Source organism: Schistocerca serialis, chromosome 3 (assembly GCF_023864345.2).
Source record: "Schistocerca serialis cubense isolate TAMUIC-IGC-003099 chromosome 3, iqSchSeri2.2, whole genome shotgun sequence".
NCBI classification, from domain to species: domain Eukaryota; kingdom Metazoa; phylum Arthropoda; class Insecta; order Orthoptera; family Acrididae; genus Schistocerca; species Schistocerca serialis.
This window is the reverse complement of record NC_064640.1, coordinates 32,054,099-32,068,325: the sequence shown is the minus strand read 5'-3', so window position 1 is coordinate 32,068,325 and position 14,227 is coordinate 32,054,099. Positions and strand designations below refer to the sequence as shown.

Below are 14,227 nucleotides of genomic sequence, written 5' to 3'. Positions count from 1 at the left end.
GGCATTCGCCCCTAGGCAAACTGATTACAGAATTTGTGTGCCCAACTACACGACCGAAGATGAGGTCGAAAAAGACGAATGATACGGTGTTGTGCGTGTAAGCGACACCTGTGCAAACTTTAATCTGCCTGATGCCGCTGTCCTGCCTCCGTCGGCGAGCTGGGCCAGCATGAAACCACTGCTGAGCTTGGAAGCTCACTACACCGCATAAAACGATCAAACTGTGGCTTTCATGTTGCGAGCAACAGCTCACCGTAGGAATATCAAACTGGACTAGGATTTCCATCGATTCGTTCTTGCAATTTTCGATAGTTATTAGCTTCGAGACGACGCTGCCAGTGGGCTGATAAGCCGAGGTTTCATCAGTATAACAAGTTTTATGCTCAGAAAAAAACTGAACACGTTGGACATGTTACCCATTCTGTTTAACTGATCTTCCGACTCTGACAGATTTACAATGTCATCAACAAACCTCAAAGTTTTCATTTCTTCCTCTACAGCTTTAATTCCCTTTCCAATTTTATCCTCGGTTTCCATTACTGCTTGTTATAGGAACAGGTTGAGTAACATCGGGATAAGCTACAGATCTGTCTCATTCTGTTCTAAATTATTGACTTCCTTTAACGTCCTTCGACTCTTATAACTGCAATCTAGTTTCTGTACAAGTCGTAAAGAACATTTCTCGTCTTCTATTGTATCCGCGAAAACTTTCGAATTTGAAAGGGTACATTCCAGTGAACACTGTTGGAAGCTTTTGCTAAATCCTCAAGTACTATAACTTTGGGTTTTCCGACCTTCAGTCGGGCTGCTAACGTAAGTCTTTAAGCCAGTATTGATTTGCGTGTTCCTAAAGTTCTCCCGAACCCAAACTGATCTGCAAATTCGGCTTCCATCAGTCTGCAGCTCGTGGTCTTATGGTTAGTGTTGCTGGCTCTCGATTACTGGGCTCCGGGTTCGATTCCAGGCTGTGTTTACGAATTTTCTTCGCTTGGGACTGAGTCTGTGTGTTGTCTTTATTATCATTTCATTATAATCGATGCGCAAATGGCTGAAGTGGCGTCAAATAAAAAGACTTACCCCAGGAAGTCTAACATCCCAGATGAGACTCCCAGCCACTAATGCCATAGGCACATTTCAGTAGCACCATTCTTCTGTAGACAACTCGTGTCAGTTTTTAGCAACTATGAGGACTTACTAAAATTGCAATTCGGTAATATTTCTTTCCGGTTGGTCTGCAGCTTGCATGAGGTCGAAGAACGACGTATTTTATTTTAAGTTTTTTTGCAGCCAAAAACGACGTCAAAAATAAATTTACAAGGTCACGCAAATAAATAACATGATCATATCAAAACAAAAAGATAATCGACCTTTACGCTCCAAGATGCCTTATGGACCACGTCATATCAACTAAGTCTTAAGCGTAAAGTGCCGTATGCAGGCACAGACTAACATAGACATAAGGAACAGTATTATATCTATTATACCATCTTCACAGGTACACCTCAATACTACAAAATGTCGAAAATAGTTCGCCGTGTGACTTGTATCACTACGAGCAGATAAATAAATACTACAGCAAGAAACTTGTACTTAAAATATGTCGTTCTTCGGTAATATTCACACCTGTCAACACCTGCTCCTTTAGTATTGGGATTATTACATTCTTCTTCGAAGTATGACTATATTTCGCCTGGGAGAACCGGAGCATATCATTCATTTTAAGGTTTTCTATGTTTTCGCCAGATAGTTTATAGCGAATCCCAGAACGGTCGCTTTCGAAAGGCTTCAGCATATTTTCTGCCTCATCCTTGTCTGTTCCGAGGTTGTGCTTCGCCTCTAATGGCCTCATCGACGACGAAACATCGAACACAAGTATACCTTTCCTACGATGGACTGGAAGAAAAAGGCCGCGTGGCACATTGACAGATATGTGAGGTCCCGAAGCGCTGGCGCGTGCTATTAGGTACTGAGTGACTGTTCAGATTTACACAAGCAAGAACGGAAATAGAAGAGCGAGACAAACAGGGGCAGGGCAGAGCCGCCCGCCCAGCTTTCTACACACATCAAATTTAATGAGCTTCTCGAACCGCGGCGCAGCGTTTCCCCCGTAGAGATCCAGTTAGGTAGCGCCGCTGAGGCGTTTTATGTAACGCACACGCCAGATCGCTTTCGTTCGCCGCATTTGGACACCCAGTTGCGGCGACTGGCGTGTGGAAGTCTCGTGATCGAACTCCTGTTACGCTAATACGATTTTTTCAGTTGATACGTACTGATATGGCATGGAGTTAACGCAGTCCTCTTCTTACGTACTCGGAGGCCTGACTCAGCCGATTTTAATAGAAATGTTCATGTTTTTCATATGGAATTGCGGCTGAACATAAGAATGGCACCGTATCAGGTAATCGACATTCCAGCTCTTCTTTCAACGATGCGTCTTGCTTTCTTTTCAAAATGCGCCTCTCATTGTGCTGTTAAATATTCACTGTGTCTAAGGTTACCAATAATACGTGTTTCAGCCTTTACCTCGATATTGAGAAAGACGACGAAATGATTAAGGCACTCGGCTAGCATTCAGGAGGAGCAAGGTTCAAAGCTGGGTCCTGGCATGCAGACTCAGGTTATTCGTGGTTCCCTTAAATCGAATAGGATTAACGGATGATTCCTTTCAATAAGAGGTGGCCGATTCTCCTTCCCTACCCAGTTCTATGACCCCGCTGCCGACGAGGTCTTAAACTCTACTTTTTTTTTCCTTTCCTACTGCCGTTTCGACTATTAGTTCAGCAACAAATATGCGAATCTCTGACACCAGTAGGGCTTCCATTTGCTGAAACAAACATTATCAGTGTAATCCTGGTCGCAGAAATAAGGCTGGCAGCTGCACGCTGAAGACTTTTTTCTTCAAATTATAAAATTTTTACTACTCCATTCTGAGTCTATTATTTAATGGTTCGCTCAGAATTTTATTTCATCATATCTAACACCAGTGATAATCGTTTCATCATCAAGGCGCGTTCCCACCCAAAAGAAAAGGAGCAACTCTTAACCTCTACCCAGTCCTTCTAATTAGTTGATCGTACGCCAACTAGGGGCAATTAATCGACAGAATATCGTCCGGCAGCTTCATCTCCAGCATCATATAATATGAGGAAGCTGCCGCTTAGTCTTTTTGTGAGCCTTGCACTCTTTTACCTTTCTCTTACCAAATCGGAATGAGCGTGTAGCTAGCTCCATGTGAATATAAATATAAATGATACCTCTAAAATATTAGGTAGAGACTGCGCTAAAACCATGAATGTTCGTGAACTCAGTGAGACGCTACATATTTGCATCTAATTTGTGGCTCAGAAGAAATCACTTCTCGAGTTCCTGGGTTTGTAGGCATTTTTCACACCGCAGACCACAATGAACTGCTAAATAGGTTAAAACATTGTGGAATTAAAGGTAAGGCAATCAATTGGTTTCCGTCTCATCTGAGCAGTCGGAAGCGGTCCACACTTCGTTTTATATATGTGCTTAACTATTATTGTTACAGATACTGGCCAGGAAATCGCGTTATGGAGGGAAGCAACACTTCATTCACAGTTAACTGAGTGACCCTTGCAACAAAAGAGAGTGCGTCCAATTTATTACACAAAATGTTATTCACACTGACTTTTAGCTTTCTTAAAATGGCGGCACCATTAGTGAAGCACAAGACATAAAACATCTGGGAATGCGGATAGGCAGAATGTCGTCGTGGGCAGTACCTATTTACTGCATCCAACAGAAGCTGAATGCAGCAACATTTGCGATTACAATATTGCGCACAGCCAGTTCCGGTGATAGACTGAAATATGTTTACTTAGCATGCTTTCATTCCTTGAAGTTATGTGGGATAATATTTTTGGGATACTCAGCACATGCAGAAAGACCAATTTCTTTTTCCTACGAATACCTACTCTACAGAGGCTACCTCCCATTGTATTACATGTTAGGGTTTCTTCCCATTCCATTCTCGTATAGAGCGCTGGAGGCATGAATGCTTGAATGCCTGTGTGCATGCTGTAATTAGTGTAATCTTGCCTTCGGCGTTCAAACGGGAGCGATATGCTCGGGGCTGTAGTGTATTTCTAGTTTTCTCACGTAAAATTATTGCTTGAAACTTTCTTAGGCTTTCGAGGGATAATTGACATATAACTTCAAACATCTGTCATTTCAAGTTTCTTAGCGTATCCGCGACGCTCTGCCGTGGGTCAAACAAATCTGTGACCGTTCTTGCTGTCCTTATACGTATACGTACAATTTCGCCTACTAATCCTATTGGGTGTTGTTGACACACGCTTCAACAATATTCTAAGACGGGCAGCGCATCTGTACAAGATGACATGCTGCGTCCTCCCTTCCAAGAAATCTTCATTCCTGTCACAAAGCCGACCGTGGTGGCCGAGCGTTTCTAGGCGCTACAGTCTGGAACCGCGTGACCGCTAGGGTCGCAGGTTCAAATCCTGCCTCGGGCATGGATGTGTGTGATGTCCTTAGGTTAGTTAGATTTAAGTAGTTCTAAGTTCTAGGGGACTGATGACCTCAGAAGTTAAGTCCTATAGTACTCAGAGCCATTTTGAACCTGTCACAAATTTTCTATAATACTGAATGTGATCGCACTTTCGTTAATATGAGTCGGTGTAATACTGCGTAAAATGATTTTGCAAATAAAAAATTACTTCGTATACTTCACTGTCTTGATCCGTGCCTTTCAGAATATCATGTGAGAAAGAGCGAGTTTGGTGTCGCGTGACCGATGTTTACGGAATCCATGGTGGGTGGCACGGAGAAGTCATTATGTTCCAGATACTTCATTACGATCGAGCTCAGAATATGTGCTAAGACTCTAAAAAGATGAATGTCAGTTATATTGGTCGGAAGGTTTGTGGATCACTTTTCCTGCTCTTCTTGTGGACTGGTATGTCCTAAAGCTTTCTTCCAGCTACTGGGAAACTTTTTATTCGAGAGATCTACGGAGTATTATGATTAAGAAAGGGGTAATTCAGACGAAAAGGAAAAGTCTAAATCGTTTTCATCTACAGCCTATCCCCTTTTGGATACCAACCAGCCCGTCGTGGACTTAGATCGAGGAGGAATTTCCTTAATAAAACAGAATATGTCATTAATAAACCGTAAAAAACAGAGTAGAAATATGAAAAGAAAGAAAGTCCACCTCTGGGATTGGTATATACCAAAGAAAGAACTTTACCGAGGGTATACAGGGGTGTGGAACATATGAAGGTCTTTGAGCAGACTGCGTTCCAGAGTTGCAAGAACCTGAAGCAACGTGAATAAATGGGGATTATCAGACGAACCGATCTGTGGTGTTTCCGACAAGAGCACACTACAAACCACCTCAGGGATTACGCCCAAGCACATGCACTGTATGCAATATTTTGATGCTTCTGATACGATTAAATAAATATAGCTGAGATGTTAATACAGACTCTGACAGAGATTCCATCAAGCTCAGGGGATCTTATTCAAATTTAATGATTTTATTCAAAGCCATTGACACTGATATCTGTATTGCTAATTTTACGTGGTGCGAAACTTAAACTGAGACAGTATGCCTTGACTTTTCTTTGTAACGGAACATTAGAAAACGAAGTTGAGTAATTCTGTTTATGGTTTGCTACTTTTAATTTTGGCTCTCCAGACTCTAACTTTGCTGCCAGTGACAGTTTTTATTTATGAGTCGTATTTCTTCGGATTCCTTGAGAGCTCTTTCGGTACGGGTCTGCTGCGGTTGTCGCTGACGGTTTCACCCAGTGCTCTTTTGAGAGCCAAACGCGTTTCATTTAGCATCTCCCTATCTATAACCCTACGATTTGTTTTATACCTATTGCGTACTGACTGTTTCTTTCAAAGTTTCTTTACGTGACTGTATACTATGGAGAGTCCTTTCTCTATCATGAACTGTTCCACTATGTACATGTCTATCAAAAGCTTGGTAATCTATTCTTCTAAAAACATTAAGCTCCTACTTACTTACGAAAGGTAGGCTATCCTGAACCAGTTCCTATCAAAGTATCGGGGAAACGAATAGACCTGCGTGGCACCTGACATGACTTGATTTTTACGCTGCTTTCCACACCAGTGCATATAACAGATTACGTGAAAAACATGTGATTGTCATTTCAAGCTACGAAGTTTACTGACTCTTATTCTATCTCATATCGTGAATTACTTTGACAATAGTCGTAGCAAACTACCACAGAATGGATGTGTGCCTATATCTACATTATAACGGAAAATCCGACGTCCGCAAGCTAGAGGCCACTACTGCTACACCGTGGCGAACTGCCTACAACACGAGGCAATACTAAATATGTAGAAAGATTACCAACAGCTCCAGATCAACAACACGTTAACAAAATTCTCTGACTGACACGATGGAGAGAAACAAGGCCCAGTGACTATCTCAGAGTATTTGCTGAAAAGACGCCAGTTGTAAGGCAGAAGGAACACGTAGTCCTTAACGACCTGGCTTTGAGCACACTATCTTTCTTTTTTCGAGGAAAGGAAATAAACTGGTAGAAAGTATCACAACTGACGCGAATGGAATCGTGATAATGTTTATCACATTCTGCCATTACTAAAGTAGTTAGTATTAATAGCAAATCGACCACGAACGCTTTTGGCAGCTGTAAGGAGCTTCAGTAAGCCTCGGAATTCGACGAGGATTATCTCTGGTATCATCAGTCTTGTTATAGAATGTTAGCTATGTCCTTATACAACGCAGACAAAGTTGGCCGTATTCTTCCATACGATTCTAGTCTGGTCCGTTATTCTCACGAAGATAAAGCTCCAGAACGAGAAACTGAGAGACATACAGAACTCTCTGTGGCGATATGAAACTTTTATTTCCATTTCTATTCTCTTCTATGCAGAAAAAAGCTGTGAGATAAACCACATTGATGACAGCTCCTGCTGCCTTACAGATGGCAGTGAGGTCATTCGTTTCTTATTGGATTACCATTATCATATCGTTGAAGGATTTACTCAGTGATTTCGGCTAAAGGCTTTAAATTCAACTAAATGCCTAGGAATTACAATTACAAACAACTTAAATTGGAAAAAACACATAGAAAATGTTGTGGGGCAGGCAAACCAAAGACTGCGTTTTATTGCTAGAAAACGTAGCAGGCGCAAGAGGCTGCTTACACTACGCTTGTCCGTCCTCTTTTGTAGTGCTGTGCAGTGAGGGATGCTCGCCCGATAGGATTAACGGAGTACATCAAGGAGGACAGCGCGTTTTGTATCATGGAGAAATAGGGGAGAGAGTTTCACGGACATGCTACAGGATTTGGGATGGGAATCATTAAAACAAAGGCGTTATTCGTTACGGCGGGATGTTCTTACGAAATTTCAATCGTCAGCTTTCTCCTCCGAATGCGAAAATACTTTGTCGACGCCGACTTACATAGGGAGAAACTATTATCATAATAAAATATGGGAAATCAGAACTCACACGGGAAGATATAGGTGTTTTTTTTTTTTTGTGCGCTGTTCGAAGGTGGAATAATACAGAATTAGTGTGAAGGTGGTTCGATGAACCCTCTGCCAGGCACTTAATAATTTGCAGAGTAGCCGTGTAGACGTAGATGTAGATGTAATGTATAGATGTTGATGGTCACAGAGATAGATGTGGAACGTGAAGTCAGTTCTCAGTTCTCTGTTAGTGACACAATGTTACAGAAAACACACAACTAGGCATAATAATATAATACGTGGTTACAAAAAGCCAGACTGAAAGTAACACTGAAATGAAGTAATTATTGTATGAATAAAATATTATTTAAAAACTTCATTTTACAGTAAGTCGTTAACAATGAGTGACGGGAGAGGAAGGTGTCTGCAATGGTCTAAGAGTAGTAGTAACCATTACCAGAATTCATGTAGAATTATTACGGAAAACCTCCAAAAACTCAAGAAGGGGATCAGGCAAACAATCCTTTTATCTTCTTTGTGGAACAACTCTCATTCTTCCCAGCGTATTTTAGTAACTCAGAATTCTAATAACTCAATGAGACCATTATGTAACATTTATAGATTTGTTTGACGTTAGCACATCTGAGTGTACCTAAAGTGTTCCTGCAGTAAACATACGGGATACCTCAAGAGGAAAGCCTTCTGCTTGGATCTGGAAACCTCGGTTTACCTCAGCTACTGTATAAGAAATCGGAACCTATATCTTGCAAACTCCTCCTTACTTTTTTGTACGATAGTTAAGGATGTGTTTGCAGCATAGAGATCATTTCTCTATCTTGTGCTCATTGAATGGATGCGACTATTCTTTGTGAACAAGTTTGTGCTGTCAACAATAAATGTCACTCGCGACTACACTGGTGTCCAAAATTAAAGCAACAAACCGCTGTTTCTCTGTCCTGTGTCTAATTCACGATATAATCAAACAGACTGTCAACCAGATGTCCGTACGATCGTAGTTTGCATGGAAGATGGCATTCCGGTCAACGGAAAACCATACCATCGATGACGTCAGGACATCTATGAAACGAGGTAGTGTTTGCCGCGTAGTCCCACGGCCACAATCTCTGTGTACAGTGTCACAGACGATGCAGTACGGCACAGAGAAGATGCCTACCAGACTCTCTGCGGTGGAGGGCCATAGAAAGAAAGGAAGTAGGATAGTCACAAACTGATGTGGCCCGATCGCTTAATGTGAATCGTTCTGTTGTTTCTCGGATGTAGCGACAGTTTATAAAGACCGAATCTGTAACCTGAAGACCAGGGCAGGGCCGACCACGTTTGACTTCAGAAGAGAGGACCGTTATTTGGCGGTAGGGGCAAGACAGTACCGCCTTAGTACTCCACGGCAATTGACATGTGAACTCGCAGCGTCCACTGTACAAGTTGCACCGAGGTAAGCGGTGTGCAGAAGGCTTTGGCAAAATGGCCTTTACTGCCAGAGACCTGCTGTTTGTCTGTCTCTGATGCGTCTTCACAGAAGGGAACGTCTAGAGTGGAATCGTCAACATGCCACCTAGACGGTCTAACAGTGAGACAATGTTGTTTTCACAGATGATCCCCGATTTAGTTTGCAGAGTGATGCTCGATGGATTCGTATCTGGAGGGAGTGTGGAACACGATTTCGGGACCCAAACATTGTGGAAAGAGACCGACATCGAGGAGGATCCGTAATGGAGTAGGCAGGTATTATGCTTACCACTCGAACCCCCACTTCATGAAACTGCACGGGTGAATAAGCAAGGTTTAACTGCTGTCAGGTATCGTGACGAGATCTTAGGACCTCATTTGCGGCTGTTGCGAGGTGCTGTGGGGACAGGCTTCGTACTGATGAACGATAATGCTCGACCTCATAGAGCACGGGTGGTTGATGTTTTCTTGGAAACGGAAGATATTGCACGGATGGCGTGGCCTGCTCGCTCTCCCGATTTGAATCCCATAGAGCACTAGAGGGACGGCTTGTGTCACATCAGAATCCACCAACCACTCTCCAAGACTGCGAGCAACTTTGCAGGTTCAACCGGCTCTGAGCACTATGGGTCTTTTAACAGCTGAGGTCATCAGTTCCCTAGAACTTAGAACTACTTAAACCTAACTAACCTAAGGACATCACACACATCCATGCCCGAGGCAGGATTCGAACCTGCGACCTTAGCGGTCGCGCGGTTCCAGACTGAAGCGCCTAGAACCGCTCGGCCACACCGGACGGCAACTTTGCAGGAAGAATGCGCGTTATTACCTCAAAATGAGACTGATGACATCATTCACAGCATGCCCCGTCGTTGTCGGACCTGTATTGTTGCCAGAGGTGGTCACACCCCATACTGGGCACATTAATCAGTTGTATGTGTAAATCCGTTAAGTTTAAAAAAACAAAGAACATTTTTTTCTACCGTTATGCATGTTGCAGTTGTTTACGTACTGAATTCTTGACATTGTTTCCACTTTGCTATTACCTGTTTGTACTGTTTTGTGGCAAAATAAAAGCAACCTTGCAAAATTTCCGTCTGTTGCTTTAATTTTGGGCACCAGTGTACATGCATGCATGTAGATGTAGAACATCCATCTGGTGGAAGTGATTTGTGGGAACCTAACATTGCCTTCCTTGAGAGGTAAAAAGGCAGAGTAATTCCGAAGATATTAATTTCTGTCATTTAGATGTGACTATAAGGAGAAGGGAAGGGCTATTAGCCGGCTGCGGTGGTCTAGTGGTTCTAGGCGCGCAGTCCGGGACCGCGGGACTGCTACGGTCGCAGGTTCGAATCCTGCCTTGGGCATGGATGTGTGTGATGTCTTTAGGTTAGTTAGGTTTAAGTAGTTCTAAGTTCTAGGGGACTGATGACCACAGAAGTTAAGTCCCATAGTGCTCAGACCCATTTGAAGGGCTATTAAGGTTTAACGTATTGTCGACGACGAGTCAATAGATATAGAGCACGAGCTCGAATTGGGGAAGGAATTCCGCCATTCCCTTTCGTAGGTAGCATCTCGACATTCGCCTTTCATGATTTAGGGGGATCACAGAGGGCCTTAATCTGGATGGCCGGACGGAGATTTGAACCACTATCCTCCCGTGCACAAGTCCAGATCCTTACCACTGCACCATCTCACTCGGTATGAGGAGAAGCAAAAGAGTCAACTCGTCTGGCATTTAAGAGAGCTGATGCACAGTGATTCTCTTTATCGATTGTTTTGTTAATCCATTTTTGATCGGAATTCATTTTTTCACCGATTACAAACGTATGATTTAGAACGTAAATTTTATTACTCGTGTTCGCAAATAGCACATGTAGATTAGTTTATCGGGACAGTCTCAGCATTTTTAGGGAAATGTCACCTGGTCGGCGTGCGTTTACAGTGTGCTGGAAATGGTTCACTCTGAACGAATCTCAGGAACGCAAACTGTTCAACTAAACGCTTAGCTGATCAGACCTCCTGAGGCTGTTGCGCTCGAGTCCCGCAGGACAGAAATGCTTCAGCTACCCACTGGAGAATCATACAGCAGTTAATTTCCGAGATAATAATTGGAAGATTCGCGTAGAGCTACAAGTGTCCAAGTGTTGCAGTTCGGAAGAAAGAGTTGTTGCTTGCGGGGGCAGTGGCGGGAACGCCCTGGCCGTCGGCACAACACAAGGCTGGCTGTGGAGCCATTTCCAGGAGAAAGGACCCCTGAATTGACCTGCGCCGCTACCTGGCCTGCTGGTTAACCTCGGCGCGGGAGCACGATAATACCGGTAGTCACCTGCGAGTGCTGTGCGGAAGGTCACGGGCTCCTCGCCTCACAGGTGCCACAATATTTCGGTCCACAAAATCCAGTGAAAGATGCTAATGGTGGCCGAAGCGCTGAAACCGAAAGCGTGTCAATTGTCATCAGTTGCGTTTACCACACTGTCGTTCGATGTTCTGTTGCTAAGACAAGAAGCTCAGAATAACCAGAACTGCTAGTAAACTTGTTCAGAAAACTGTCAAAATCACTTATCTCCCCTTATCCAGACGTGCTTGTGAGCGGAGGAAGCAATACAGTGTAGCGCTTACATGCGCTGCTTGCGTTCCACAGACTCCAACTTCGACTGGCGTGGTATGTGCGTTTCGTATTCAATAAATTTCTTTGACAGCTCTCCAAAGGAACACAGTACATGTTTGTGAACAAAAGTCGCGGCTGCCTGACTGGCCGAATATTTCTGAGGATATCATTCTGTTGCTTTCTTAATCATTCAGTATCAGGCATCTTACAATTTTAATACTAACCGTGTCTCGCGGAAAATGAGCTACTGCTCTGACACGTGTCGTCTATCTTCCTGGTTTTTTCGAAATGGCGTCAGGCATATGGCACAATGTTGGCGCCGGCCGCGGTGGCCGAGCGGTTCTAGGCGCTACAGTCTGGAACCGCGCGACCGCTACGGTCGCAGTTTCGAATCCAGCCTCGGGCATGGATGTGTGTTACGTCCTTAGGCTAGTTAGGTTTAATTAGTTCTAAGTTCTAGAGGACTGGTGACCTAAGAAGTTAAGTCCCATAGTGCTCAGAGCCATTTGAACCATTTTGAACAATGTTGGCGACGCTATCACTTCCTCCTCCAAACCCATGTAAGTCCTAGCGGAGCTGTAGCCAATGCGGTGGAGCAGATATCATGGCTTTTACTTGTGACCTGAGAAGGAGCCAAATGTCTGCCTACAGTTCTGTTTAACAGGACATCCAGGAAAAGTGCTCGTATTCGAAGTGTTACGGAAGCTATCATAATTGTTTTAACAAAAAAAATGTTCAAATGGCACTGAGCACTATGGGACTTAACATCTGAGGTCGTCAGTCCCCTAGAACTTAGAACTACTTAAACCTAAGTAACCTAAAGACATTACACACATCCATGTCCGAGGCAGGATTCGAACCTGCGACCGTAGCGGTCACGCGGTTCGAGACTGAAGCGCCTAGAACCGCTCGGCCACACTGGCCGGCAATTGTTTTAACACAACCAAGGCATGAGTAAGCGTGTATGACTTAACACGTAATTTTAATCGGTTCTTAATTTCTATGTTTGGGTACAGTTTGCTATTTATAATCACCTAACTCCACCTAACAAGTGTAATGAAGATGAAAGTTATAGACTGGTGACAATGATTCCCTCTGTTGGCAGTATTAGAGGCCGCGCACGAAAACATGTGGAAGACACATGAGGCATGGCATGTGCGTTCAAGCAAGGAAGCTGTCGGAATAAACAGGCGAAAAAAGGGTGTTTGCGTGTAATTCTTTACAGTGTATAAGTCCAAAATCTGAGTTCGTTTTCTTAGGCTTACGGAAATATAGTAAACTATTTCGAGAAGCCTCTACACAGAAAAGTATTCCAAAAAATTCACGCTTTCTGTGAAAAGTGTCGAGGAAAACATTATCGAATACAGCAGGAATGAACAGATACTTCGCTCGATAAGCGTTCTATTTTGTTTTTTTGAACATGCCTCAAAATAAGGTACCTATAATTTTATCAGTCCGCTAATGATTTGCCTCTATTTTCATTGTAGTGATGGAATTCTCTTTTCGGGTAGAAAAGAAAATCTAGATAAACTCGTAAATTCACAACTAACAGAAACAGCGGCAGTTCCACTTTCTATTCATCATTATTGAAGACAAAAGTAATCCCTTACATCAAGAAATTTTCGAAACTCAGAGGAAATATGTTCTTATTATTTTTTACGAATGTGTTAGTAGGTACAATGCTGTGGCGGAAACAGAACATTAACACTGTCTTCATGTGTCGTTTGATCCCATGAAAGGCGTTCGGTATCGGTTATCTACCGTCAGAAGTGGTCACAGTGATTCGTCGACAAATTCGTGTGACTGGAATAGACAGCTGTGTGTGTCTCTGCAGACTTAGATGCGGTCCTTTCCCAGACGAATGGTAGAGTCTACAAAATGAGATTTTTCGTCCAAATTCACAGACTGAATTGAACATACACTAACATATAATCATAATTGCTTATGTAGTCAGTTCTACTTTATCATACACCCGGATTTTCAGTTTCGTGTTCACGGGGAAAATGAGCGGAAAGAGAATAGACGCCAGAAGTAACAAAATAGAATGGTTGTCCCGGCTGTCTCTACACTCCCAGAATAATAATCGGCAGTTGTCTGTGAGTCAGAGATTAGGAGCCGAATGTCAGACGGGCCATTAGCATACGTATGTGTGTAGCGCTGGGGGGCGGCGCACCGCAGCCCCCACGGCCCACGTGCTGCCGCCGCCTGCCGCCCGCCGCCTACCGCCGGCTTTCCCGCCGAAACACAGGCGAGCACGTGGCAGTGGCAGGCTTTCACGTACCTGTGGGCAGCGGCCGCTGCGTCCGCGTCGTTACTCGCCATGGCGTGGGGCGTGGGGGCGCAGCTCGTCAGGTGGGGATCGTCCGCCGACAAACGCACATTGACACTCGGGCTACGCACTGTCGCCGCGTGTGTAGCGCGCTCGATATGAATATGCAACTGCGCGCCGCACCCGCAGACGGCCACTTTTAAAGGACGTGCGCCGAGCGCCAGGTGGAGGGGCGCGCCGCCGGCCAATCGCGGCCCGCCTGAGCGCCGCTCGGGCGCGCAATATTTGCTCGAGCCGTCCCTGCCGCACTATCGCCTCCACTATCGGCTCTTGTCTTCACTGTGTCACACTGACACTACGCACCTCAGATGCTAACTAACGCCGCTGAACAAGTCCGTAAGCGTCTTAGAGGTGCGAGGAGCATC

At 44.1% G+C, this 14,227-nt stretch overlaps 1 protein-coding gene across 1 annotated transcript in view; it reads right to left on the bottom strand.

Annotated features, from left to right (window-relative positions):
- The window catches only part of LOC126469691 (monocarboxylate transporter 3-like), a 378,620-nt gene extending 364,659 nt beyond the window's left edge, over positions 1-13,961 (bottom strand). The window contains exon 1 of the mRNA XM_050096857.1: positions 13,815-13,961. Within this exon, the coding sequence (XP_049952814.1) occupies positions 13,815-13,855 (41 nt within the window). The 5' untranslated portion in view covers positions 13,856-13,961. The remainder of the gene's footprint in view (positions 1-13,814) is intronic.
- Between the last annotated feature and the right edge of the window lie 266 nt (positions 13,962-14,227).